This window comes from Prionailurus viverrinus, chromosome F1 (genome assembly GCF_022837055.1).
Source record: "Prionailurus viverrinus isolate Anna chromosome F1, UM_Priviv_1.0, whole genome shotgun sequence".
In the NCBI taxonomy this organism is placed as follows: domain Eukaryota; kingdom Metazoa; phylum Chordata; class Mammalia; order Carnivora; family Felidae; genus Prionailurus; species Prionailurus viverrinus.
Window position 1 is genome coordinate 4,158,893 of NC_062577.1, and position 26,074 is coordinate 4,184,966.

At 38.9% G+C, this 26,074-nt stretch overlaps 1 protein-coding gene across 6 annotated transcripts in view; it reads right to left on the reverse strand.

Moving 5' to 3' along the window:
- Positions 1-26,074, reverse strand: part of SDCCAG8 (SHH signaling and ciliogenesis regulator SDCCAG8) — a 249,215-nt gene that overhangs the window by 203,003 nt on the left and 20,138 nt on the right. For all 6 annotated transcript variants that reach the window (XM_047840475.1, XM_047840473.1, XM_047840472.1 and 3 more), the window contains exons 5-6: positions 18,702-18,827; positions 5,304-5,444 (exon numbers count right to left, since the gene is read on the reverse strand). In XM_047840475.1, coding sequence (XP_047696431.1) covers positions 5,304-5,444; positions 18,702-18,827 — 267 coding nt within the window. The remainder of the gene's footprint in view (positions 1-5,303; positions 5,445-18,701; positions 18,828-26,074) is intronic.

The following is a 26,074-nucleotide window of genomic DNA, read 5'->3' on the forward strand; positions in this document are numbered from 1 at the left end:
TCCAGAATACATAAAGAAGTTCAAAAAAACAATGTCGGATAACTCAAAATAATGAGTAGGTATTGAACATGCACCTCACAAGAGGAGCACACCAATAAGTACGTGAAAAGTATTCAATCTCATGCGTAATCAGGGAAATGCAGATGAAAACCACAAGGACATAGCACTACAAGCCCACCAGAAAAACTGACAATACAACGTGTTGGGGGGATATGGAGCAAAGGCATCACTCCTATGCTGCTGTAGAAGTGTAAACTGGTAAAAACCACCCCAAAGCTCAACTTAACCACTCAGTTTGAACAGCTATATACCCCTAAGACCAGTAATTCCACTCCAAGATATACACCTGACATAAATGTGTGCCATGTACGCCAATAGACCAATCTTAAAGAATGTTCAGGGATGCCTTGAGTGGCTCAGCCGGTTGAACATCTGACTTTTGATTTTGGCTCAAGTCATGACACCATGATTGTGGGGTCGAGCCCTGCCTCCAGCTCTGTGATGAGTGTGGAGCCTGCTTAAGATTCTCTCTCTCTCTCTCTCTCTCTCTCTCTCTCTCTCTCTCTCTCCTGGCCCTCTCTTGCTTGCACATGCTCTCTCTAATAAAAAATTTTAAATAAGTAAGATTCTCTTTCTCTCCCCCTCTGTCCCTCCTCTGCTCATACTCTCTCTCTCACTCTCCCTCTCTCTAAAATAGATAGATGGAGGGGCGCCTGGGTGGCTCAGTCGGTTGAGCGTCCGACTTCGGCTCAGGTCATTATCTCGCGGTCCGTGAGTTCAAGCCCCGCATCGGGCTTGGTGCTAACAGCTCAGAGCCTGGAGCCTGTTTTGGATTCTGTGTCTCCTTCTCTCTCTGACCCTCCCCCATTCATGCTCTGTCTCTCTCTGTCTCAAAAATAAATAAATGTTAAAAAAATTTTTTTTTTAAATAAATAAAATAAAATAGATGGATGGATGTATAGATAGATAGAAATAAGGAAAAAAAGGAAAGAAAGGAAAGAAAGGAAAGAAAGAAAGAAAGAAAGAAAGAAAGAAAGAAAGAAAGAAAGAGTTAGTTCATAGCAGCAACATTTACAATAGCCCCAAACTGGAAACAACACAAAAACCCATCAACTGAGGAATGGATAAATGAATTGTAGTGTATTTACACAGTAGACCCACCCTGAAAATGAACAAATGTCTGCCACATGCAACAATGTGTATGAATCTAACAAACATAATGTCAAACAAAACAAGTCAGACACAAAAAATTATATACTGTGTGACCCAATTTTTACAGTGTTTAAAAAATCAGGTAGACATCAACTAGAGTGTCCAGAGATCTTGCTTCGGCAATTTTCATAAAAGTCAAGATAGTGATTAGCTCTAAGGGAATGACGGGGCAGTGACTAGGAGGGGGCACAGAGAGAGAGGGGGCTCATTAGAACAAAATCATGAAGCTGCACATTTTTGTTTTGTGCACTGTTAAAATTTTTATCTATTTATTTTGAAAGAGAGAGAGAGAGAGTGTGCAAGAAGGGGAGGAGCAGAGAGACAGAGAGAGAGAGACAGAGAGAGAGACAGAGAGAGAGAATCCCAAGCTGCGAGCACATAGCCCGACACGGGGCTCAGTCCCACAAACCGTGAGATTGTGACCTGAGCCAAAATCGAGAGTCAGATGTTTAACCAACTGAGCCACCCAGACGCCCCGGTTTTGTGCATTTTTCTGAGCGTATGTTAAATTGGGCCATTAGACAAGTAAAGGGGGATGACATGAGCATTATCCGTATCATAATTAGAATGCTGCCACAAGGTTGAGGAAGAGGAGGACTGATTGGTGCAGGTCATTGATGACCTTGAAAAGAACAAGTTGAGGCCAACGTGAGGTATCGGCTCAACCGACGCATGTTAAAGAGACAGTGGGAGGGGAGACGTGGTGACATGAATGTGGACAACTGTTTGGGAAGGTGTTGGTATGCAGGGGAGCAATCATTGAGTGATAGTTCAAAGGGAGCACAGGGTCCAGAGAGTATATTTTGTACTTGCTTCAAGATGGGAGCTAGTAGAGCACATGTTCTGCTGAGAAAAACCCAGTAAAGAGGGAGGAAAGATACAAGAGCAAGAGGAGACCAGCACAAGAGCAAAACCCTTGGAAACAGCGAGGAGGATCAGGACACAGGGCACACAGACGTGGGGACTGCAGTTTGCCACAGACTGGATAACCAACGAATTTATAGCAATTGTAAACACAACACTAAGAGGAGATGTAAGAGAGACATTAATTCTTTTTTTTAAGTTTATTCATTTATTTTGAGAGAGAGAGAGAGTGCAAGTGCTCACGTGCATGAGCGGGGGAGGGACGGAAAGAGAAGGAGACAGAGAATTCCAAGCAGGCTCCGCACTGTCAGCACAGAGATCAACAATGGGGCTTGATCCCATGAACCGTGACATCATGACCTGAGCTGAAATCGAGTGAGACACACAACCGACTGAGCCACCTAGGTGCCCCAAGAGAGAAACTAATTCTAACGTGGGAGAAGGAAGAGTGGGAGTGTGTAATCAAGGAAGGCAGAACGGGAGGGGGCATCTGAACACAGCCTTGTAGGCAGGAAGTATTTCGGTGGGCAGAAGTTAAGAAGGAAAGTTTAGGTCAGGATATCTGCATAAACCACAACCAGTGATGCAAACAGAAATGGAAGTGGGTAGGGGCACCTGGGTGGCTCAGTCAGTTAAGTGTCTGACTTCAGCTCAGGTCATGATCTCACAACTCTGTGCCGGGCTCTGTGCTGACAGCTCGGAGCCTGGAGCCTGCTTCAGATTCTGTGTCTCCCTCTCTCTCTCCCCCTCCCCCGTCATGCTCTCTCTCTTTCTCTCTCTCCCCCAAAACTAAATAAATATTTAAAAAAAAAAATTAAAAAAAATAAATGGAAGTGGGTAATAAGTTTATGACGTAGTAAGTAGTGAGGGGTCTGTATGTCTACAGTAATGTTTGGGAGACTGACAGAAATGAGTCCAGAAAGGTAGCTTGAACCAAACTGTGGACAGCTTGGGAGATGGGTCTTTATCCTGTGGGCATTAAATAGTTATCATAGATTATTCAGCTGGGAAGAAAATACAATTTATGTAATCTTTCATTTTGTTTAAAAAAAAAAAAAAAGAACTCTTTCCAAAATAGTAGCATAAAGCTTGGGTTAGGGGCTGAGAAAGGAGAGGGAGTTTAGAGCCATATGAGCCCTCAGAATACTCTAACAATAATACCTAGAGATGATAACGAGAGCTAGACTATATAATCCATCCTATCTCCCCCTGGAGTCCTCCATTTACAGTGTCATTTTTACATTTTCATCATCATTGATCAATTCTGCACATCAAATTTAATGCAAATAAGATTTCAAGCAATAGGAAAAAGAAAGGCCTGTTACAACATCAAAAGATTTGAAAGTATCATTTGATCTGAAAATAAAATTATTTGAGACTCTGGGAAGTGAGGACATTCAAAACCAGCTACGTATATGAGGGGATTTAGAAAGCCTTCCCCGGGAAGATACACGCTCAGGCCTGAGAAGACCTTAAGCTTTCACTCCAGCTGATCTCTAGGCTGAGAGCAAGCCCAGCTACACGCTGAAGGAAGGAATGCCCCAGCACAGAACCAATCCACAAAGACTGGCAGAAGTGGCTCTTCTTTCTGGGCTTTCTAGGCGTGTGTGGTTTTGGTGGTTGTTGGCTTGCTTGTTTTAGCTCCTGGCATTCATGGAAATCTATCAAACATTAGTGGAACATGAGCTAACGAAACAGAGTTCAGCGATCACACACAACAAGGAACAGTCTACAAAAATAAATTGGAAGAGTCTTGGAACAAAAAGACGATACAACCTTCAACAATAAAAGAAGCAGAAAACCATTGGGGAAAATGGGGGATTGGATTTCCAGAGTTATCACAGTATAATAGTTCATTCCAATGTCCAGTTTTCAACCACCAAAAAAAAAAAAAAAAAATCAAAAGCATACAAAGAAGCAGGAAAATATGACCTACTCAGAGGCATAGAATAAATTAATAATAAACAAACAAATAAATCTACAGAAACCACCCTTAAAAAAATCTACAGGCACCAGACCTACTAGAAAAATAATTTAAAACAAAAATCTTAAATATGCCCAAAGAGCTAAAAGGAAACATGGCCAATGTCCAAAGAACTACAAAAAGTAAGGAAGACACTGTACACCTGAAACTAATATAACATTTCGTGCTGACTAACTGGAATGAAAATAAAACCTTTAAAAAAGTAAGAAAACAAAGTATAAAAGGAACCAAACAAAAATCCCAGAGCTGGAAGGTACGATAACCAAAATGAAAAATTCACTAAAGGTATGGAAGGGCACATGTGAGCAGCAGAACAAAGAATCAGAGAACTTGAAGACAGGACAGACGAAATGATGGAGTCTGAGGAGCAGAAAGAAAAAAGAGTGAAGAATTACCATAGGATCCAACAATTCCATTTCTGGTTACATACCCAAGGGAAATGAAAGTCGGGGCAAAAACAGATACTTGTGTACTGATGTTCAGCTTCATTCACAAGAGCCAAAAGGTGGTAACAAACTAAACTTTAATCAACAAATGAATGGATAAACAAAGTGTGGTATAGACATAAATGGAATGTGACTCACCCTGAAAAAGGAAATTCTGCTACATGATACACCGCCGATGAACCCTGAAAACATGCTCGATGAAACATGACAGACACAAAAGAACCAATATTGTTTGATTCTGCATATGTCAGGTACCTAGACTAGGAAAATTCATAAAGACAGAAAGTAGACGAGGTTGCCAGGGGTTAGGAGAGAGGAGAATGGAAGTTTTATTTAATGGGTACATAGTTTTTTGATTTTTTGTTTTTTATTTTTTATTTATTCTGAGAGAGACAGAGAAAGCATGAGTCAGGGCGGGACAGAGAGAGAGAGAGAGAGAGAGAGAGAGAGAGAGAGAGAGAGAGAGGATCCCAAACAGATTCCTCAATGCCAGCACAGAGCCCAACTTAGGACTCGAATTCACGAAACCACGAGATCATGACCTGAGCGGAAACCAAGTGTCAGATGTTTAACCGACTGAGCCACCCCAGGTGTCCCAACAGTTTTTGTTTGGGATGATAAAAATTCTTGAAATGGATAGTGTTTATGGCTGTACAACATTGTCATTGTATTTAATGCAAATGAGTTGTACACTTAAATTGTTAAATGGTAAATTTTAAAATGGTTAAAGTGTTAAGCTTATGTTATACATATTTACCACAATATAGTACAAAAGAGAAAAGCACTCAAATTCTCACCAGTTCTACTTTCCATTTTTCAGCTTCCCCAGCAGATGCACCTACGACAATATCCGCATTGCCATGGGAGAATCCTCTCTTGGCAGCTTCACCCACCCCAGAATCTTCACCTGTTGTAATCCAAGAATTCTGCATGTTTCCCTAAAATAAAATGTACCAGTAATTACAATTGGCATTTTAACTTTAAATCAACATGCATGCTTTACAAATGGAATACTGATTCTCATCTGTGATGAAAGGGGTAAAAAAGCATATGCTTCTAAACTGCAAATCAAGAATGAATTTGAAGTGTGGGCCCATGAGGGTCATACTGCACAGGTGGTACAAGGTCAAATTCCTACAGGCGCAGGCAATAACATAAATGAGCAAGGAGGGCTGGATGCCAGTGCTTCAACAAATGAACTTCTCTCTTATTTCTCTGAAGACATACTTTCTCTTTTTTACATTTATTTATTTTTGAGAGAGAAAGTATGTGTGTGTGGGGGGAGGGGGGTGGTGGGAAGGGAGGGGGCCAGAGGATCCGAAGCAGGATCTGTGCTAACAGTAGACAGCCGGATGTGGGGCTCAAATTCAGGAACCGTGAGCCCATGACCTGAGCCAAATTCAGGCACTTAACTGACTGAGCCAACCAGGCGCCCCTGGAGACGTATATTCTTAAAACACAGAGCCCTCTCTTGTTTTCATTTTCCACATTTCCTAAAGCCATGACTAATAATAGTGCTAATACCTACGGTGTTTACTATGTGCCAGACTCGGTTTATGTGATTCACTGTATATCAACTCATTTAATCACTACAACCACCCTAGGAGGTGAGTTTATTGTTATCTCCAATTTATAGAAAAGGAAATTGAGTGACACTGAGTAACGTGTAAGAGTCACAAAGGTAGAAGTGGCTAATAAGCGGCAGAGCTGGGATCTGAACCCTGGGCAATCTAATTCCGTAGTCCACACCCTGAACGACGATGCTCTCCTGCCCTTCCAGAAAAATATTTATCTTCAACAACAAAAAAAAACAATGCATGCAGATAAACAGAACTGACATGCAGCCTGCATGCCAGGGACTCACCAAGAATTGGTAGGGACCATTGCAAACCATCTAAAACATGCAGCCACTACTCAGTTCCAGGCAATTGCTGCCATGTGTGAATGCGAAGTTGAGTTACAAAAACAATCTTTTGAGTTTTTAAGAGATTAAACTGGGTATCTGGCTTTTCAGCTAAAACATTGTTAAACACTGGTTCATAGCTCGTCAAACAAAACATGCCTACAGACTGAATTTGTTGCTGCCACTGTGTTTGCCACCTCTGTTACCCTCTCAACATTCAACAAAATATGCAGCCCAAAGATCTGGGTAATTTATATGTACCACAAGGACGGAAATACAAATGTAACTCAACGAATAATTATGGAACTCTTGCTAAGGGCCAAAGAAGCACTCACAAGAGAGGACAGGTCCGAAACCCAGAACTATACTGCGGTGTCGTATCATGCTAGAAAGAGATAGTATTCCGAGAGCCTCCTCCACATTCTTCTGGAAGTTCAGTTTAATGCAAACACCTGTGTATGATACCTCCTATGTTCAGGCAGTGTGCTAAGGAGCTTGGAGGGTAAAAATGAGCCAGACCAATCTTATCCTCAAGGCAAAAACCCTAAGCAGATAATTTCAGTTTAATATGGTATGTGCTAAGCCAGAGGTGTGCATGGGGGACTATGCCAAAACAGACGAGGGACACTAAGAACAACCAGAGATTCAAGGAAGGTTTTCTGGAGGTGTTGACACTGGCATGATATCTTGGGTGAGAAAGAGAGAGCTAGATAGGAAGAGCATGCCAGGAAAAAAACATCATGGGGAAAATCACAGAAGTGTGAATAAGTATGGTGCCTCCGAGAGATTCAGGCTATCTGAAATGACTAGAGATTGAAGCAATCCAAAACAATGGATGTTCAAAATGTCAAGCCTCAGAGGCAAATAAGGGTCTAGGAAGTATGGTATAACAAGTTTGAATTTGATTTGGTAGGTAAGGACAAATCTTTCAATATTTGACTGAGTGCATTCAAAGCTGCATTAGAGAACTATCTAATTTCCTGTGGAGAAATTGGAGAAAGCACATAGACCACAGATTGCTGGCTTATGGTATAAAATACTGTCATTCTTTGGAAAGCAGTGCTAGTCTAATTGACACTTTGTCCTTTCACAGATAACATTTAAAAACCTGAATGGCATTTGACCAAAGTTTTAAAAATTTAGTTAGCATTTACATCCCTGAAGATCACTGAAAACCTTTGATTTCTTAATTGAGGGGAGGGGTGGTAGTGGGGAGAATGAAATAGACAGAAAAAGAAATGGCTCAGAAATGTTCTGCTTTAAAAAAAAAATCTCCTAGATCTTTTAATGAGTATACATGCCAAAATTTCTTTTTTTTCTTTTTTAATATATGAAATTTATTGTCAAACTGGTTTCCATACAACACCCAGTGCTCATCCCAAAAGGTGCCCTCCTCAATACCCATCACCCACCCTCCCCTTCCTCCCACCCCCATCAACCCTCAGTTTGTTCTCAGTTTTTAAGAGTCTCTTATGCTTTGTACATGCCAAAATTTCTAATAAATAGCATATTTTAATATTATTATAATTTTTGGAACTCTTGAGAAAAGCTCTCCATGAAAAGAAATTTCATAGGAAAAAAACGATGAAAAATAAAGATAGAAATGAAATATCCCTTGAACAGTTTTAGTTTTTAAAAAATAAACTGTTTGTTCCTTCAACTACTAGGTCATAAAATAGACTAAAATCTAAAAGTCATGTAGGCTACCATCCAAGTCCAAGGCTAAAATTAAGGAACAATAAAGAGGACGTTCTTCTCTTCTGGGGAGAATCTTCTATGCAATGGCAAACAAAGATGGTTTGGTTCAATATTGACAAGCTATTCTTAACCTATGCAGGAAGTTCTACAGTAGGACATTAGACTAGGTAGATGGATCTAGGGAGTCAGACAGTCTGATATTTGAGTCCTCACTTCGCCATTTTCTAGCTGTGTGTGTGTGTGACATTCGTAGAGTTGCTTTATTTACTTAACTGCTATATACCTTAATTTACTCATCTGAAAATAGATATAACACCTGCCTTCTTTGCCTACTACAAGCCTGAAATAATTTAATGTAAACAAAGTGCTGGATATAGTGCCTGCTACATCATAACCATGTGGTGATCAATAAATGTCAATCATTATTATCTATTTTAATTATTTTTCAAAAGAAAGTATTAAGAATACTGAAAACCTATACTCAAATCTTCCAATAGCTTTGGCAAGATCTACTGTCAATATGGTAATAGATTCAGTAAAAAGCATTCAGAAAAAAAAGATAATCTCTCTTGGTGTGTTTATATTTAAGATATTCTAAAAAGTTTCATTTTACGTTAAAATTCTGAATAAAAAGAGTTAAGATGGCAGCATAGTATGAGGATCTTGAGCTTGTCTCATCCCAGAGAAACTGCTAGATCAACACCAAACCATTTTGGACACCTAGGAAATTAAACTGAGGATGAACATGACAATCTGCATAATTTGAGCGAGAGATCTAGGCAGGTATATGGTATAGAGAGGTGAATTGGGAGAGAGAAAAGCCGTGGCACCACAGAGATTAGGGAGCCATTTTCACAGATAGAGGACAGAGAGAGAAGGGGGAGACAGTGCAGTGTGTTGGAATCATGCAAGAAAAGCATTTCCCCTGAAAGTAGCTAAAGGGAGAGACAGACAGAGAGAGTGAAAACACTCACAGGGAACTGGACAAGAAGAAATTTGTTTCCCAAAACCACTGACAGGGAAAAAGGAGAGGGTTTCAACACCAACAGTTTTCTATAAATAGTGGAGTACAGAGGTGCCTGGGTGGCTCAGTCGGTTAAGCATCCGACTTCGGCTCAGATCAAGATCTCACAGTCTGAGGGTTTGAACCCTGTGATGGACTCTGTGCTGACAGCTCTGAGCCTGGAGCCTGCTTTGGATTCTGTCTCTCTCTCTCTCTCTCTCTCTCTTTCTCTCTTCCCTTCCTCTGCTCACACTATATCTCAAAAATAAATAAACATAAAAAAAAAAAACCCACACACACAGCGGAGTGCAGAATCTGAAATTTCAGAGTTCAGTGCCTAGTAGTGCTCTGGTGAGGAAGCAGGGTGAATCCCCCAGGAGCGGGTAGTGTGGTCTAAGGGGTCCATGTGCCACACAGGGAGAGAGGGTTCCACTACTTGGAGTGCATTTAGTAGAGGCAATATAGCCTCTCCACAGGCAAAAGTCTCAGCAGGCCCCAGAGAGCTGCCATGTTTACTGATATCAGAACAAAGACACTAGCTAAGGGCAACAAACCCTGGCGATAGCTATGTGTTGGGATTTACCATAAACTTTGAGCCTCTGCTGCTGTGTGGTCTCCTACGAATGTTTTTTGGGACAATCAATACCTGGCAATTGTTCAGCAAGACCCTCCCCCAGAGGATCAGCATGGGTCTGAGCCACATGGGTCTCTGAAGTGTAGGGTTTTGAAACGCAGCCCCGTCTGAGATAAAATTCTGGAGGGAGGTGCCACCTGGCAAGAGAGCAGCCTGGATAGGAGAGTAAAGGTGGGGAGAGGATGGAAGCCTGAGACGAAAGAGGAGTGATTGATCACACATCTGTGAAGGTGCAAAATTCTTACTATAGAGACTAGACAGTGGGGTGAAGCCATTTTCGCCCCCAGCTGAACTGCAGTGATCAACCCCAGTGAGCTAAGCAGTACCATAAAATGGAGAATGGAGCTGTTACAATCCCTACCCACCTGCACTCTCCAGGCACATCTCCACTAGGGCAAGTTGGCCTGAGAAACAGCAGTAGGCCCCTCCCCCAGAAGACCAGCAAAAACCCTTTCCATCCACTTAGTCTAAAGATCACAGTGTACTGCAAAGTTTCAGTTCTAGGGGAAACTGGATCTACCTCTATCTGGGTTGTTTCTTATTTGCTTGTTCATTTTCTTTGCTTATGTTTTTGATTATGTTGTGGAGTTTGGGGTTTTTTTTCTTTCTTAGATACAGAAAGAACCATTTAAAAAAATTTTTTAATGTTTATTTTTGAGACAGAGAAAGACAGAGCACGAACAGGGTAAGGGCAGAGAGAGATGGAGACACAGAATCTGAAGCAGGATCCAGGCTCTGAGCTGTCAGTACAGAGCCCAACACAGGGCTCGAACTCACAAATGGTGAAATCATGACCTGAGCCAAAGTCGGATGCTTAACTGACTGAGCTACCCAGGCACCTCAAGAGCAAAATTTGTATTCTATTTTATTTTTTGTTTTATCTTATTCTATTCTATTTTATTATTTAATTTTTTATTTTTAATTTCTTTTTCTTTTACTTTTTTTCCTTTTCTCTTTTTTCTCTTTTTTATCAAACTTTTCTCAGGAAGCACACGAAACACACCTAGATTATAGCTTCCTTTATTTGATTTTTTTGTTTTGTTTTAATTGTTTAATTTAAATTTTTTTTTCTCTTCCTCCAAAATGACAAGATGGAGGAATTTACCCCAAAAGAAGGAACAGGTTAAATGATGGCTAGGGATTTAATCAACACAGATATAAGTAATATGTCTGAACTAGAATTTAAAACCACAATTATAAGAATGCTAGCTGGGGTTGAAAAAAGCATAGAGCACACCAGAAAATCCCTTTTTGTAGGAATAAAAGATCTAAAACCTAGTCAGGCCAAGATTATAAATGCTATACTGAGATGGAATTTTGAATGATGCCATGATGGTGAGGATGGATGAAGCAGAGCAGTGAATCAATGATATAGAAGATAATTATGGAAAATAATGAAGCTGAAAAAAAGAGGGAAACAAAGACAAAAGATCACAATACAAGACTTAGAAAACTCACCTACTTATTAAAGAGGAATTACATTTGTATCATAGGAGTCCCAGAAGATGAAAAGAGAGAAGAAGGGAAAGAAGGTTTATATGAACAAATTATAGCTGAAAAGTTTGCTATCTGGGAAGGATAAAGACACCAAAATCCAGGAAGCACAAAGAACTTCCATGAAATTTAATAAAAGCCAACCAACATATCATAGTAAAACTCACAAAATACACGGTCAAGAAAGAATCATGAAAGCAGCAAGAGAAAAATAAGTCCTTAACCTTCAAGGGAAGACAGATCAGGTTTACAGAACATTTGTCCACAGAAACTTGGCAGGCCAGAAAGGAGTGGCAGGATATATTCATCAAGATTAATGGGAAAAATATGCAGCCAAGAATTCTTTATCCAACAAGGATGTCATTCAGAATGGAAGGAGAGATGAAGAGTTTCCCAGACAAACAAAAACTAAAGGAGTTCATGACCATTAAACCAGCCCTGCAAGAAACTTTAAGGGGAACTCTGGGTGGAGAAGAAAAAAAAAAGAAGACCCAATCCACAAAGACTACAAAGGATCAGAAAACATCACTAGAAACACCAACTCTACAGGTAACATGATGGCGCTGAATTCATATCTTTCAAAAATCACTCTGAGTATAAATAGACTAAATGTTCCAATTAAAAGACACAGTGTATCAAAATGGATTAAAAATAAAACACAAGACCCATCTACATGATCCCCACAAAAGACTCATTTTAGACCTAAAAACAACTGCAGATTGAAATTGAGGGGAGTGAGAACCATCTCATGCTAATGGACATCAAAAGAAAGCCAGAGTAGCCATACTTATTATCAGACAAGCTAAATTTTAAAACAAAGACTGTAACAAAAGATGAAGAGGGTATTATATAATAATAATTAAGGGGTCTCTCTACCAAGAAGATCTAATAATTGTAAATATGTATGCCCCCAACTTGAGAGGACCCAAATACATAAATCAATTCCTCACAAACATAAAGAAACTCATTGATAATAATACAATGATACTAGGGCCTTTTAACACCCCACTTACAACAATGGACAGATCATCTAAGCAAAAAATCAACAAGGAAACAATGGTGTTGAATGACACACTGGACCAGATGTACTTAACAGAAATATTCGGAACATCCTAAAGCAGAACTCATATTCTTCTCAAGTGCACATGGAACATTCTCCAGAATAGATCACATACTGGGATACAAATCAGGCCTCAGCAAGTACAAAAAGATCGAGATCATACCAAGCATATTTTCAGATCACAACGCTATGAAATTTTAACCACAATAAAAAATGTGGAGAGACCATGAATACTTGGGAGATTAAAGAACATCTTACTAAAGAATGAATGGGTTAACCAAGAAATTAAAGAGAAAATTAAAAAGTACATGGAAGCCAATGAAAATGAACACTACAGTTCAAACCTTTTGGGATGCAGCAAAGGCAGTCATAAGAGGAAAGTATATAGTAATCCAGGACTACCTAAAGAAGGAAGAAATGTCTCAAATACAGAACCTAATCTTATACCTAAAGGAGCTGGAAAACAAAAAACCAGCAAATAAACCCAAAAACAGCAGAAGAAGGGAAATAATAAAGATTAGAAAAGAAATCAATGATATCGAAATCAAAAAAACCATAGGACAGATCAACGAAACTAGGAGTTGGTTCTTTGAAAGAATTAACAAAATTAAATACCCCCTAGCCAGACTTATCAAAAAGAGAAAGGAAAAGACTGAAATAAATAAAATCACAAATGAGAGAGATCACAACCAACACTGCAGAAATACAAACAGTCATAAGAGAATATTATGAGCAATTATATACCAACAAATTGGCAATCTAGAAGAAATAGAAAAATTCCCAGAAATATATAAACTACCAAAATTGAAACAAGGAAGAAATAGAAAATTTGAACAGACACATAACCAGTAAAGAAACTGAATCAGTAATCAAAACCTCCCAACAAACAAGAATCCAGGGCCTGATGACTTCCCAGGGGAATTCTACCAAACATTTAAGGAAGAATTAGTACCTATTCTTTTGAAACTGTTCCAAAAAACAGAAATGGAAAGAACCAAATTCACTCTATGAGGCCAGCATTACCTTGATTCCAAAAAAGACAACCCCACTAAAAAGGAGAATGACAGACCAATTTCCCTGATGAACATGAATGAAAAATTCTCAACCAGATACAAGCAAATTGAATCCAACAATACATTAAAAGAATTATTCACCATGATCAAGTGGGATTTATTCCTGGACTGCAGGACTGGTTCAATACCCACAAATCAATCAATGTGATATACCACATTAATAAAAGAAAGGATAAAGGGGCACCTGGGTGGCTGAGTCTGTTAAGTGTCTGACTTAGGCTCAGGTCATGATCTCACAGTTTGTGGGTTCAAGCCTCGTGTTGGGCTCTGTGCTGACAGCTTCGAGCCTTGAGCCTGCTACAGATTCTGTGTCTGCCTCTCTTTCTCTCTCTCTGCCTCTTCCCTGTTTATGCACTTGCTCACTCTCTCTCTTTCAAAAATATATAAACAAACATTTTAAAAACTAAATAATAAAGGATAAGAACCACATGATCCTCTCAATACATGCAGAAAAAGCATTTGACAAAATACAGCATCCTTTCTTGATAAAAACCCTCAAGAAAGTAGGGAGAGAAGGAGCATACCTCAACATCATAAAGTGCATATACAAAATACCTATAGCTAATATCATCTTCAATGGGGAAAAACTGAGAGCCTTCCCCCTAAGGTCAGGAATAAGACAGGGATGTCCACTCTCACCACTGTTTTTCAACATAATACTGGAAGCCCTAGCCTCAGCAATCAGATAACAACAACAGAAAATAAAAGGCATACAGACTGGCAAGGAAGTAATCACACTTTCACTTTACAGATGATACTCTACATGGAAAACCTGAAAAACTCCACCAAAAATCTACTAGAACTGACATATGAATTCAGCACAGTCTCAGGATATAAAATCAACTTTGAGAAATCTGTTGCATTTCTATATACCAATAATGAAGCAGCAGAAAGAGAAATCAAGGAATTGATCTCATTTACAATTGCACCAAAACCTATTAGATACTTAGGAATAAACGTAACCAAAGAAGTGAATATCTGAATGCTGAAAACTATGGAACGTTTCTTAAAGAAATTGAAGAAGACACAAAGAAATGGAAAAACATTCCATGCTTATGGATTAGGAGAACAAAAATTTCTGTATTACCCAAAGCATTCTACACATTCAATGCAATCCATATCAAAATAACATCAGCATTCTTCACAGAGCTAGAACACAATTCTAAAATTTGTATGGAACCAGAAAAGACCCCAAATAGCCAAAGCAATCCTGAAAATGAAAACTAATTCCAGAATTCAAGATGTACTACAAAGCTGTAATCATCAAGAAAGTATGGTACTGGTACAAAAACAGACACTTAGGTCAATGGAACAGAATAGAGAACCCAGAAATGGACCCACAGATGTATGGCCACCTAATCTTTGGCAAAGCAGGAAAGAGTATCCAATGGAAAAAAGACAGTTTCATCAGCAAATGGGAAAACTGGAGAGTTACATGCAGATGAAACCTAGACTACTTTCTTATACGATATGCAAAAATAAACTCAAAATGGATGAAAGACCTAAATGTAAGACAGGAAGCCATCGAAGTCCTAGAGGAGAAAACAGGCAGCTACTTCTCTGACTTCAGCTGCAGCAACTTCTTACTAGACACATCTCCAGAGGCAAGGGAAGCAAAAACAAAAATGAACTATTAGGACCTCATCAAGACAGAAAGGTTCTATAGAGCAAAGGAAACAATCAACAAAACTAAAAGACAGCCTGTGAAATGGGACAATATATTTACAAATGACATATCAGATAAAGGGTTGGTATCCAAAATCTATAAAGGACTTATCAAACTCAACACCCCCCCCCAAAAAAAAACTAATAATAATCCAGTGAAGAAATGGGCAAAACACATGAATAGATACCTCTCCAAAGAAGACATCTAGATGGCTAACAGACACATGAAAAGATGCTCAACATCATTCATCATCAGGGAAATACAGATCAAAACCACAATGAGCCACCACCTGACACCTGTCAGAATGGCTAACATTAACAACTCAGGCAACAACAGATGTTGGCAAGGATGCGGAGAAAGAGAATCTCTTTTGCACTGCTGGTGGGAATGCAAACTGGTGCAGCCACTCTGGAAAACAGTGCAGAGTTGCCTCAAAAAATTAAAACTAGAACTATCCTACGACCCAGCAATTACACTACTATATATCTATCCAATGAATACAAAAATGCTGATTTGAAGGGGCACATGCAACCCAACATTTATAGCAGCACTATCAACAACAGCCAAATTATTGAGAGTCCAAAAGCCCTCATGAATGGATAAAGAAGATGTTGTGTATATATACAATGGAATATTACTCTGCAATCAAAAAGAATGAAATCTTGCTATTTGCAACAATGTGGATGGATCTAGAGTGTATTATGCTAAGAGAGATAAGTCAGACAAAGACAAATATCACATGATGTCACTCATCAGTGGATTTAAGAAACACAACAGATGAACCTAAGGGAAGGGAAGGTAAAATAAGATAAAACCAGAGAGGGAGGCAAACCATAAGAATCTTTTTTTTTTAAGTTTATTTATTTTGAGAGAGAGAGAGAGAGAGAGAGAGAGAGAGAGAGCATGAGTTGGGGAGGGGCAGAGAGAGAGGGAGAGAGAGAATCCCAAGCAGAGAGAGAGGGAGAGAGAGAATCCCAAGCAGGCTCTGTGCTGTCAGCATGGGCCTGACATGGGACTCGATCCCACAAACCACGAGTTCATGACCTGAGCTGAAACCAAGAGTCGGACACTTAACTGACTGAGTCACCCAGGCGCCCAACCATAAGAAACTGTTAAATACAGAGAACAAACTGAGGGTTGCTGGAGGGGAGGTAGGCGGCAGGATAGAACAAATGGGTGACGGGCATTAACGAGGGCACTTGCTGGGATGAGGACTGGGTGTTACATGTAAATGATCAATCACTAAATTCTACTCCTGAAACCAATACTACACTACATGTTAACTAACTTGAATTTAAATTTAAAAACCCCTCTGAATTATAGCACCATGCTTATGTTGCTGAAATGCCTCATTTCACCTACGCAAGCAAAAAGGAGTAAGCAGTGGGGGTAGGGGTGCCTGGTTGGTTCAGTTGGTTGAAAATCTGACTCTTGATTTCGGCTCAGATCCTGATCCCAGGGTTGTGGGATCGAGCCCTACGTGAGGCTCTGCACTGAGTGTGGAGCCTACTTAGGACTCTCTCTGTCTCTATCTTTCTCTATCTTTCTCCCCCCCCCCCCCCCCCCCCCCCCCGCTTTGCCCCTCTCCCCAGCCTGAGCCCTCTCTCTCTTAAAAGAAAAAAAAAAAAAAGCAGTACGGGTAGTAATTCTATATCTACAAAGTAACAGACGACCAACGTTAAAACAGACATCAAGGTCTCCTGACATATCTGCAACAATAATTTTGATCGTCTGCATTATATTTTAGTTCATGTGAATGTTAAAACATAACTCTCCACAGCTGTGTTTTTTCCATAATTAAGGCTGCAATTGACTTCAGCTAGTTTCCTTTGTTCATGTAGCAAAGCATGTTGCACTTTTACCATTGTCTCCTTCCCCTTTGGTGTTACTCACTTCTCTGCCCTCTGCTTCACTTGTCTGCCTGATTTCCTTTCTCACTTCACTTCCCCCTTCTTCGACTTCCTTGCCACTGTATAAATACTGAAGACTATGAATAATCAAGTAGCTGTTTGCTAAGTGACTGCATATTGGGAAGAAAACCAAAAGAATGTACTAATTTTTTAAAATGAGTGAATTCTAAGTACTTTTTATATGGCTATATCACCTTCAATTGACATTGAATAAGCAATTAAGATGGAACTTTTAACTACTAATATTGATAATAAATAATATAACATAATAATATAAACATTAAGAAAAAGCCTTCCAGGGGCGCCTGGGTGGCGCAGTCGGTTAAGCGTCCGACTTCAGCCGGGTCACGATCTCGCGGTCCGGGAGTTCGAGCCCCGCGTCGGGCTCTGGGCTGATGATGGCTCAGAGCCTGGAGCCTGTTTCCGATTCTGTGTCTCCCTCTCTCTCTGCCCCTCCCCCGTTCATGCTCTGTCTCTCTCTGTCCCAAAAATAAATAAATGTCGAAAAAAAAAAAAAAAAAAAAAAAGAAAAAGCCTTCCAGGGAAGGGAAAACAGCTGACCGCAAACTGAAATGTACTGCAGAAAAATAACCTGAAACACTGATCAGCCCACTTTGTCATTCAGATTTAACACAATCAGCTGCCTCTAAATAATAAATTCTAACACAGACCTCAAGGATTACAAATGAAACATCAGGTCAGGAAAATTTAAAAAACTTCAAAGCCAAAAATTAGAGGACACTTAGGTAAAACATTAAGACACGCATGTCTTTTTCTTAACAGGATGGATTTGCTAATGATGACTAAGCCAAAATCCACTGTAAAGCTGCAGCAGGCAAGTATTAAAACTTCCCCATGCAACCCTGACTTTGTTTCAAAAAGCAGAGCAAGCTGTGATTAACTGTGTCCTACAGCAAAAGCGTAAGTAAAAATTTTAAGGTGACAGTACCTCTGAAAAGTCATAAGGAGGTACTGAGTTTAAACACTACTTAAGTATCATCACAAGAATTTTGTGTCCTAGAATTATAGAGATCCTCGAATCCACTGTTGTGCAAAATATGGCACATGCATCTTTGTGACTCAAGGTCTCAACCCAGACCGACTGCATCAGACTCTCAGGGGATGGCACTCAGGAATCTGCACGGTCAACAAATATCTCAAGTGATTGTCACTCACATGAAAGATTAAGAACTGCTAATATAGCCGAATCCTCTCCATTTGCCAATAGACAGAGGAACATGAGGTTAAGCCATGTTGGAAAACCCTGTAAAATCACTCGCTAACCCGCTTGTTAGGGACAATGGGAAGACTAACATGCTGATCCCTGGACCCTCGGGCCAGGGTTCCTTCTGCTCCTCCATTCTGCCAATCAGACTGATCAGAATTCAGAGCACGATTGGAACCCTTAGGGAAATACAACAGAGATCCAAGCTCCAGTTATACAGTTTCTGGATTTAACAGAGTCCCTCCTATGTACTGCACTTCCTGCTTCACCCTGCTGTTTCCATATGGAAGAAACATCAACGGTGTGCTCAGGGAGGAAACCAGTGTGGATATGAGGCATTGCTACATCATTTCATTTGAGGATTCGTCCCACCACGGCGAATCTTAATTTTTGAGGCCCAAGCGAGCAACGGCAGAGTACATGTGCCAAATTTCAAGTGGAGGATTTCAGCAGTTCGGAGGCTGGTCGGGGAGGGTAGGAAGGAACGTTCAAACTAAAATATAATTTATGGTTTAAAAACAATGCTCACAGATGCATCCAGAAGTGTTTGTTCCCTCATTGCTTCCTCTTGTCTTTGAGATTTCAGCTCTTGTTGGAGACTTTCATTTTCAAGCACAACTACTTGTACCCTGTTTTTCATTCCAGAGAGTTCCTCCTGTTAAAAGCAGAAACAAATAGCAAATGCATTAAGCATTTTTAAGCACTGTTAATTGCTGTTTACTAAATGATCCAACATGCTATAAAGCATGGAAAACTTATGCTCTCTATCCATTTTCTGAATTATTATATTTAGAGAAATAAAGCAACTCAAACATTAGCTAACAAACAAACAAACAAACAAACAAAACAAGAGGCTAGGGAATACAGTAGAGGGTCTGCTAATGGCCGTATCACAGAAATGTGTGATTTCTGACCATTTTTTTGTAGGCTTAAGAAAGGCTTTAATTAAAGGGTTTATCTAAAAGACTTTTAAGAATAAGGTAGACTGCTGAAAAATAAGATATATTATTATTCATGCTCAAATGCTAATAACTTGTTGTACCCCAGAGTGATTAAATAGATAACAGAACTCTGAGACAGAAAGGCATGGAAAGTTGGAATAGTTATCCATGAATTGGTAGCCAGATGGAGGGAAATTATGAGTGACATAGTTTGGCAGAGAGTTCTTTAAGAGTGCTTCCTTAGCCTGGTGAGGAATAATACAAATGATTAGAGATAAATAACAATTAGAATAGCTATTGAGTGGCATCTCACTCTCTGAAAAAAATGTCACAAAAAAAATCAATGCACTGATGGTACAATATTTACCTTAATCTTCATTACCAGTATAATAAAAAAACATATTAAGCAATATATGCAAATTCTATTTCAATTATTTTATTCAGGAAAAAAACCCAAAAACCAAATCTGAGCTCGAAAGCTATAATTAAAAAAACATTGCAGACTTGAAATTTTTGGTCTGGCATATAATGAGCTTGGAAGACATCATTCTCATCTTTACAACAAGAGAAAAGCTGAACAAACCAAGAAATCAACCACTCTTCTGAAATCCGTCAGAGAACTGAGGTCACAGGGAAAACTTCCATCCACGAAATTTGAGAGACAGACCAGTCTCTGAGAATCACAACCTACCTGAGCAGAAACTTCCAGGGAAACCAGTACCAGGAGAGGGAAAGGTCAAGTGCGATTGGTGAAATGCCAGAAGCTCAGGGTGGACAAGTTTGAGAGTTAAAAATGCCAGAAGGACGCAGTCTAAAGGACCCAGAAGGACCCAGTCACAGTTTTGTGAGTTTTATCTTTGGGACACTACCAGGTTCTTACAGTAAAGACTAGAGACAAATCCCCTCAATCTTCTCTAGTAGGAGAGGAAAAATAGCTACCTTGAAATATGCCCAAAGCATTCTATTCTTAGAAAGGCCTGCCTCGAGAGAAACTATTTTACCAGAACCTAAACAGCTAGGGCTTTTCAGAACCTACGTGACCTGAGGGAAGGGAAATACCCAACTCCAGCTCACTCAAGCCTTCTCACTGCACGCACGTTAGATGAGAGGGTGAGGCCACTTGGGTGGCTCAGTTGGTTAAGCATGTAACTCTTGATTTCAGCTCATGTCATGATCTCATAGTTCGTGAGTTGAAGGCCCACGTCAGGCTCCATGCTGACAGTGCAGAGCCTGCTTGGGATTCTCTCTCCCTCTCTCTCTCTGCCCCTACCCCCATGCATACTCTCTCTCTCTCTCTCTCTCAAAATATATAAATTGAAAAAAAAAAAAAAGATGAGAGGATGACTGAGAAGCACTTGTGAAGGTCAAAGCTAAGGGGCACAGACTCATTAAAAGATGGAAACCTAACCATACGACTATAAAATGCCTCCCTTGCTCCCACATCTAACCACCACATCAAAAGGGTGTCTGTAAAATAACAAAGGAATACAGTAAAATTACACATCTCAGACTATATTTAAGAAGAATTCTCAAGGGAAGCCCAAAGATAACAGGGGAGACATAAACCAGGACACTAGAGGAAATTTTAGCCTTTGACACCTATAATAACACAAAACAGTAAACACAGCCCAACTCCTACCAAGAAAAGCATAATATCTCACACTAAAAAACTATTCCCTCAGTTCCTTCTACTATATCATGTCCAGTATTCAACAAAAAATTAGAAAGCACATGAAAAGACAGCGCAGTTTCAGGAGACTAAGCAAGCTCAGAACAAGACTTGAATATGGCAGTGATCTTGGAATTATGAGATTGGGAGTTTAAAATAATTATGATTGATACGTTAAGTGTTAAAGGGTCTGATGGGAAAAGTAGACCACATGCAGGAACAGATGGGCAATATAAGCAGACATGGAAACTCTAAGAAAGAATAAAAGTGCTGGAAATCAAAAACACTGTAATGGAAATGACAAATGCCTTTGATGGGCTCATTAATAACAGACTGGTCACAACCAAGAAAAGAATCAGTGAGCTTAAAGAACTGCCAATAGAAACTTCCCAAAAGAAAATACAAAGAGAACAAAGAATGAAAAAGACAGAAGAGAAGATCCAAGAAATGCGGGACAATTATAAAAGGTGACAAAAGGGGAAATATTTGAAGGAATAATGACCTAGAATTTTCCAACATGATAGTCACCAAACACAGATCCAGGAAGCTCAGAGAACATCAAGCAGGATAAAATAAACAATAACAAAAAAAAAAAATCGGGGTGCCTGGGTGGCTCAGTCAGTTAAGCGTCTGACTTCGGCTCAGGTCATGATCTCGTAGTTCATGAGTTTAGGCCCTGCGTCAGGCTCTGTGCGCAGAGCCAGGAGCCTGCTTTGGGTTCTGTGTCTCCCTCTCTCTCTTCCCCTCACACTCTTGTCTCTCTCTGTCTCTCAAAAATAAATAAATGTTAAAAAACAATTTTAAAAAATCTATACCTATGCATAGTATATTCAAAGTGCAGAAAGTCTATACCTATAGAGAAAGGTATAGGGGAGCTCAGAGAACATCAAGAAGGATAAAATAACAAAAAAATCTACACCTATGCATATCACATTCAAAGTGCAGAAAATCAAAGACAAACAGAAAATCTTCAAGGAAATCAGAATTTTTAAAAAAAAGCAACCTTACTTACAGAGAAGATAAAAATTATATTGGACTACTCTTCAGAAACCATGTAAGCAAGAAGACAATGGAATGAAATATTTAAAGTATTAAAAGGAAAAAAACCCCACCAACCTAGAATTGTATATTCAGGCAAATTAACCTTCAAAGGTGAGGGGGAAAATAAAAACTTTCTCAGATAAATAAAAATTGGGGAAATTTGTCTTCAGCAGACCTGCCTTGCAAGAAATGTTAAAAGAACTTCTTCAGAAAGGAGGAAAATGATACAACTTATAAGTTCAGGTCTACAGAAAAAAAAAAGAAAGAGCATTTGAAAAGGATTATATGCTGATAAAATATTTTATTTTTCTTAATATTAACTGATCTAACATATAACAGTTTGCTCAAATCACAGTAGTAGCACTATATATAGTGATTACAGTGTATGAATAATTGAAATGAATGCCAGCAATGTTGTAGAGGACAGGAGGGAGGGATTGGAAACACTCTCTTACAAGGACCTTGCCCTACCCATGTAGTGGTATAGAGCTATTTGACAACAGCCTTTGATTATTGATCAGTGTGACTGCAAACTCAAGGGCAGCTACTTACAAAAGTAAAAATAGTTCACCTGGTATGCTAAGAGAGGAGAAAAACTGCAATCATATAACATACTCACTTAAAACCAGAGAAGGCAAAAAAAGAGTAGAAGAGAAGGAAAGAAAGAAAGAAAGAAAGAAAGAAAGAAAGAAAGAAAGAACAAACAAGGGCAATGAGTAGAAAACAGTAACAAATATGGTAGATATTATCCAACTATATTGATACCCAACTATATCAGTAATAACTTTAAATGTCCATGGTCTGAATACACCAATAAAAATCAGAGACTGTAAGAGTGAATGACAAACAGGACACAAGTGTATGTTGTCTATAAGAAGTCGACTTTAAATATAAAGACACAGATTGATTAAAGGTAAATGGATAGAGAGAGATATACCATGCTAACACAAATCAAAAGAAAGCTGGAGTAGCTACATTAATTTCACACAAAACAGACTTCATACCAAATAAAAATACAAGGGATAAAAAGGAGCATCACACAGTGATAAAGGGGTCAATTCTCCTAGCAGACATAATAATCCTCAACGTGTTTGTGTCTAACAATAGAGCATCAAAATACACGATACAAAAACTGATAGAATTGTACAGAGAAACAGAGGAATCCACTACTTAAGCTGGAGATTTCAATACCCCTCTGTCAATAACTGACAAGACCCAGAGATCTTGCAGATTGGCAAAATATCAGTAAGAATATAGTTGAACTGAACAGCACCATCAATCAACCAGATCTAATTTGGCATTTACAGAACACTTTATTCAACAACAGAATACACATTCTTCTCAAGCTAACAGAACATTTCACCAAGACATACCAATCACATCCTGGGTGTAAAAACACACCTTAACAAATTATGTTCTCAGATGACAGTGGAATTAAACTAGAAATCAATAACAGAAAGAGAGTTGGAACACTCCCAATATACTTGGTAATTAAACAACACTTCTTCTTAATTTTTTTTTAATGTTTATTCATTTCTTGAGAGAAGGGGAGAGAGCTAGAACCAGGGAGGGGCAGAGAGAGAGAGAGGGAGATACAGAATCTGAAGCAGGTTCCAGGCTCTGAGCTGTCAGCACAGAGTCCAAGGTGGGGCTTGAACTCACAAACTGCAAGATCATGACCTGAGCCAAAGTCGGATGCTTAACTGACTGAGTCACCCAGGCGCCCCTAAACAACACTTCTAAATAATATACAGGTCAAGGACAAAGTCTTGAGGAAAATTTTAAAATATTTTGAACGAAATAAAAATGGAAATACAACTAATCAAGATTTGGGAGATGCAACACAAGTAGTGAAAAACATTAGAAAAGAAGAAAGATTCCAAATCAGTAATCTAAGCTTTTGTCTTAGGAAACTTTCAAAAAAGGGGGAGCAAATTCAATCCAAAGAAGATATAATAAAAATTAGAGTAGAGATCAAAGAAATTAAAAATAGGATAAATAAGGAAAATAGGAAATAAGATACCTAGGAATAAACCTAACCAAAGGGGTGAAAGACCTGTACTGTGAAAACTATAAAACATTGGTAAAAGAAACTGAAGAGGACACAAAGAAATGAAAAGATATTCCATGCTCATGGATTGGAAGAACAAATATTGTTAAAATGTCTATAGTACCCAAAGCAATCTACACATTTAATGCAACCCGTATTAAAATACCAACAGCATTTTTCACAGAGCTGGAACAGACAATTCTAAAATTTGTATGGAACCACAAAAGCCCTCAAATAGCCAAAGCAACCTTGAAAAAGAAAAGCAAAGCTGGAGGCATCACAATTTCGGACTTCAAATTATATTACAAAGCTGTACTGATCAAAACAGTATGTTATTGGCACAAAAACAGACACATAGATCAACAGAGCAGAGTAGAAAACCCAGAAATGAACCCACAGTACATGGTCAATTAATCTTTGACAAAGCAGGAAAGAATGTCCAATGGGGAAAAGACAGTCTCTTCAACGAATGGTGTTGGGAAAACTGGGCAGCAACATGCAAAAGAATGAAACTAGTCCACTTTCTTACACCAAACACAAAAATAAATTCAAAATGGATTATTAAATATCCAAATGTGAGACCTAAAACTGATAAAAAAAAGTCCTAGAGGAGAACACAGGCAGTAACCTCTTTGACGCTGGCCATAGCAACTTCTTTCTAGATATGCCTCTTCAGGCAAGGAAAACAAAAGCAAAATAAACTATTGGGACTTTATCAAAATAAAAAGCTTCTGCGCAGTGAGAGAAACAATCAACAAAACTAAAAGGCAACCTATGTAATGGGAGAAGATGTCTGCAAATGACATCTGATACAGGGGTAGTATCCAAAATATATAAAGAACTTATAAAACTCAATACTCAAAAAACAAATAATCCAATTAGAAATGGGCAGAAGACATGAACAGATATTTTTCCAAAGAAGACACACAGATGGCCATCAGACACATGAAAATATGCTTAATATCACTGACCATCAAGGAAATACACATCAAAGCTACAATACAGAACTACAATGACATGTCACCTCACACCTGTCAGAGTGGCTAAAATCAGCAACACAAGATACAACAGATGTTGGCGAGGATGTGGAGAAAGGGGAATGCTCTTGCACTGTTGGGGGGAATGTAACTGGTGTAGCCACTCTGGAAAACAGAATGGAGGTTCCTCAAAAAGTTAAATACAGAACTACCCTAGTTCCAGCAGTTGCATTAGTAACTATTTATACAAAGAATACAAAAATACCAATTCAAACAGATACATGCACCCCAAAGTCTATGGAAGCATTATCTACAAGAGCCAAATTATACAAAGAGCCCAAGTATCCATCGATGGATGGATAAATGCATGGTATAGATACATGATGGAATATTACCCAGCCATAAAAAAGATTGAAATCTTGCCATTTGCGATGACATGGATGGAGCTACAGAGTATTATGCTATGGCTACAGAGTATTATGCTATGGGAAATAAGTCACTCAGAGAAAGACAAATACCATATGATTTCATTCATATGTGGAAGTTAAGAACAAAAAAAAAATGAGCAAAGGAAAAAAAAAAGAGAGAGGCAAACCAAGAAACAGATTCTTAGCTATATTGAACAAACTGATGGTTACCAGAGAGAGAGGAGGTCAGTGCGGGGAGGGAGGGATGGGTTAGATAGGTGATGAGGATTAACGAGTACACTTGTGATGAGCACTGGGTATTGTATGGAAGGGTTGAATCACAATATTGTACACCTGAAACGAATACACTATATGTTAACTAACTAGAATTTAAGTAAAAACTTAGGGGTGCCTGGCTGGCTCAGTTGGTAGGGCTTATGAGTCTTGATCTCTTGGTTGTATATTCAAGCCCCAAGTGTGGCATGGAGTTTACTTAAAATAAAATTTAAAAAAAGAAAAAGAAAATACATAAAATCTTTAAAAAATACATTTAAAAAGGATATAAAAATTAATTATTAAATAAAAAATTTTAAAAATTAATAAAATATCTCTAAGCCCTTAAATGTTACTTTTATTCTGTTACTCTCTTGTTAAAACATACCAAATGCGTACTCCGTCTACCTTTCAAGGCTTTTGTAATCTTCCATTTTCCCAGCTCAGCATAGTTTTAATAATTTCTAACAGAATCCTCTACTGCAGAAATTTAGAATAGATGCCTCATGGCCCCCATAAATAAACCCTATTGATCCTGAGTATA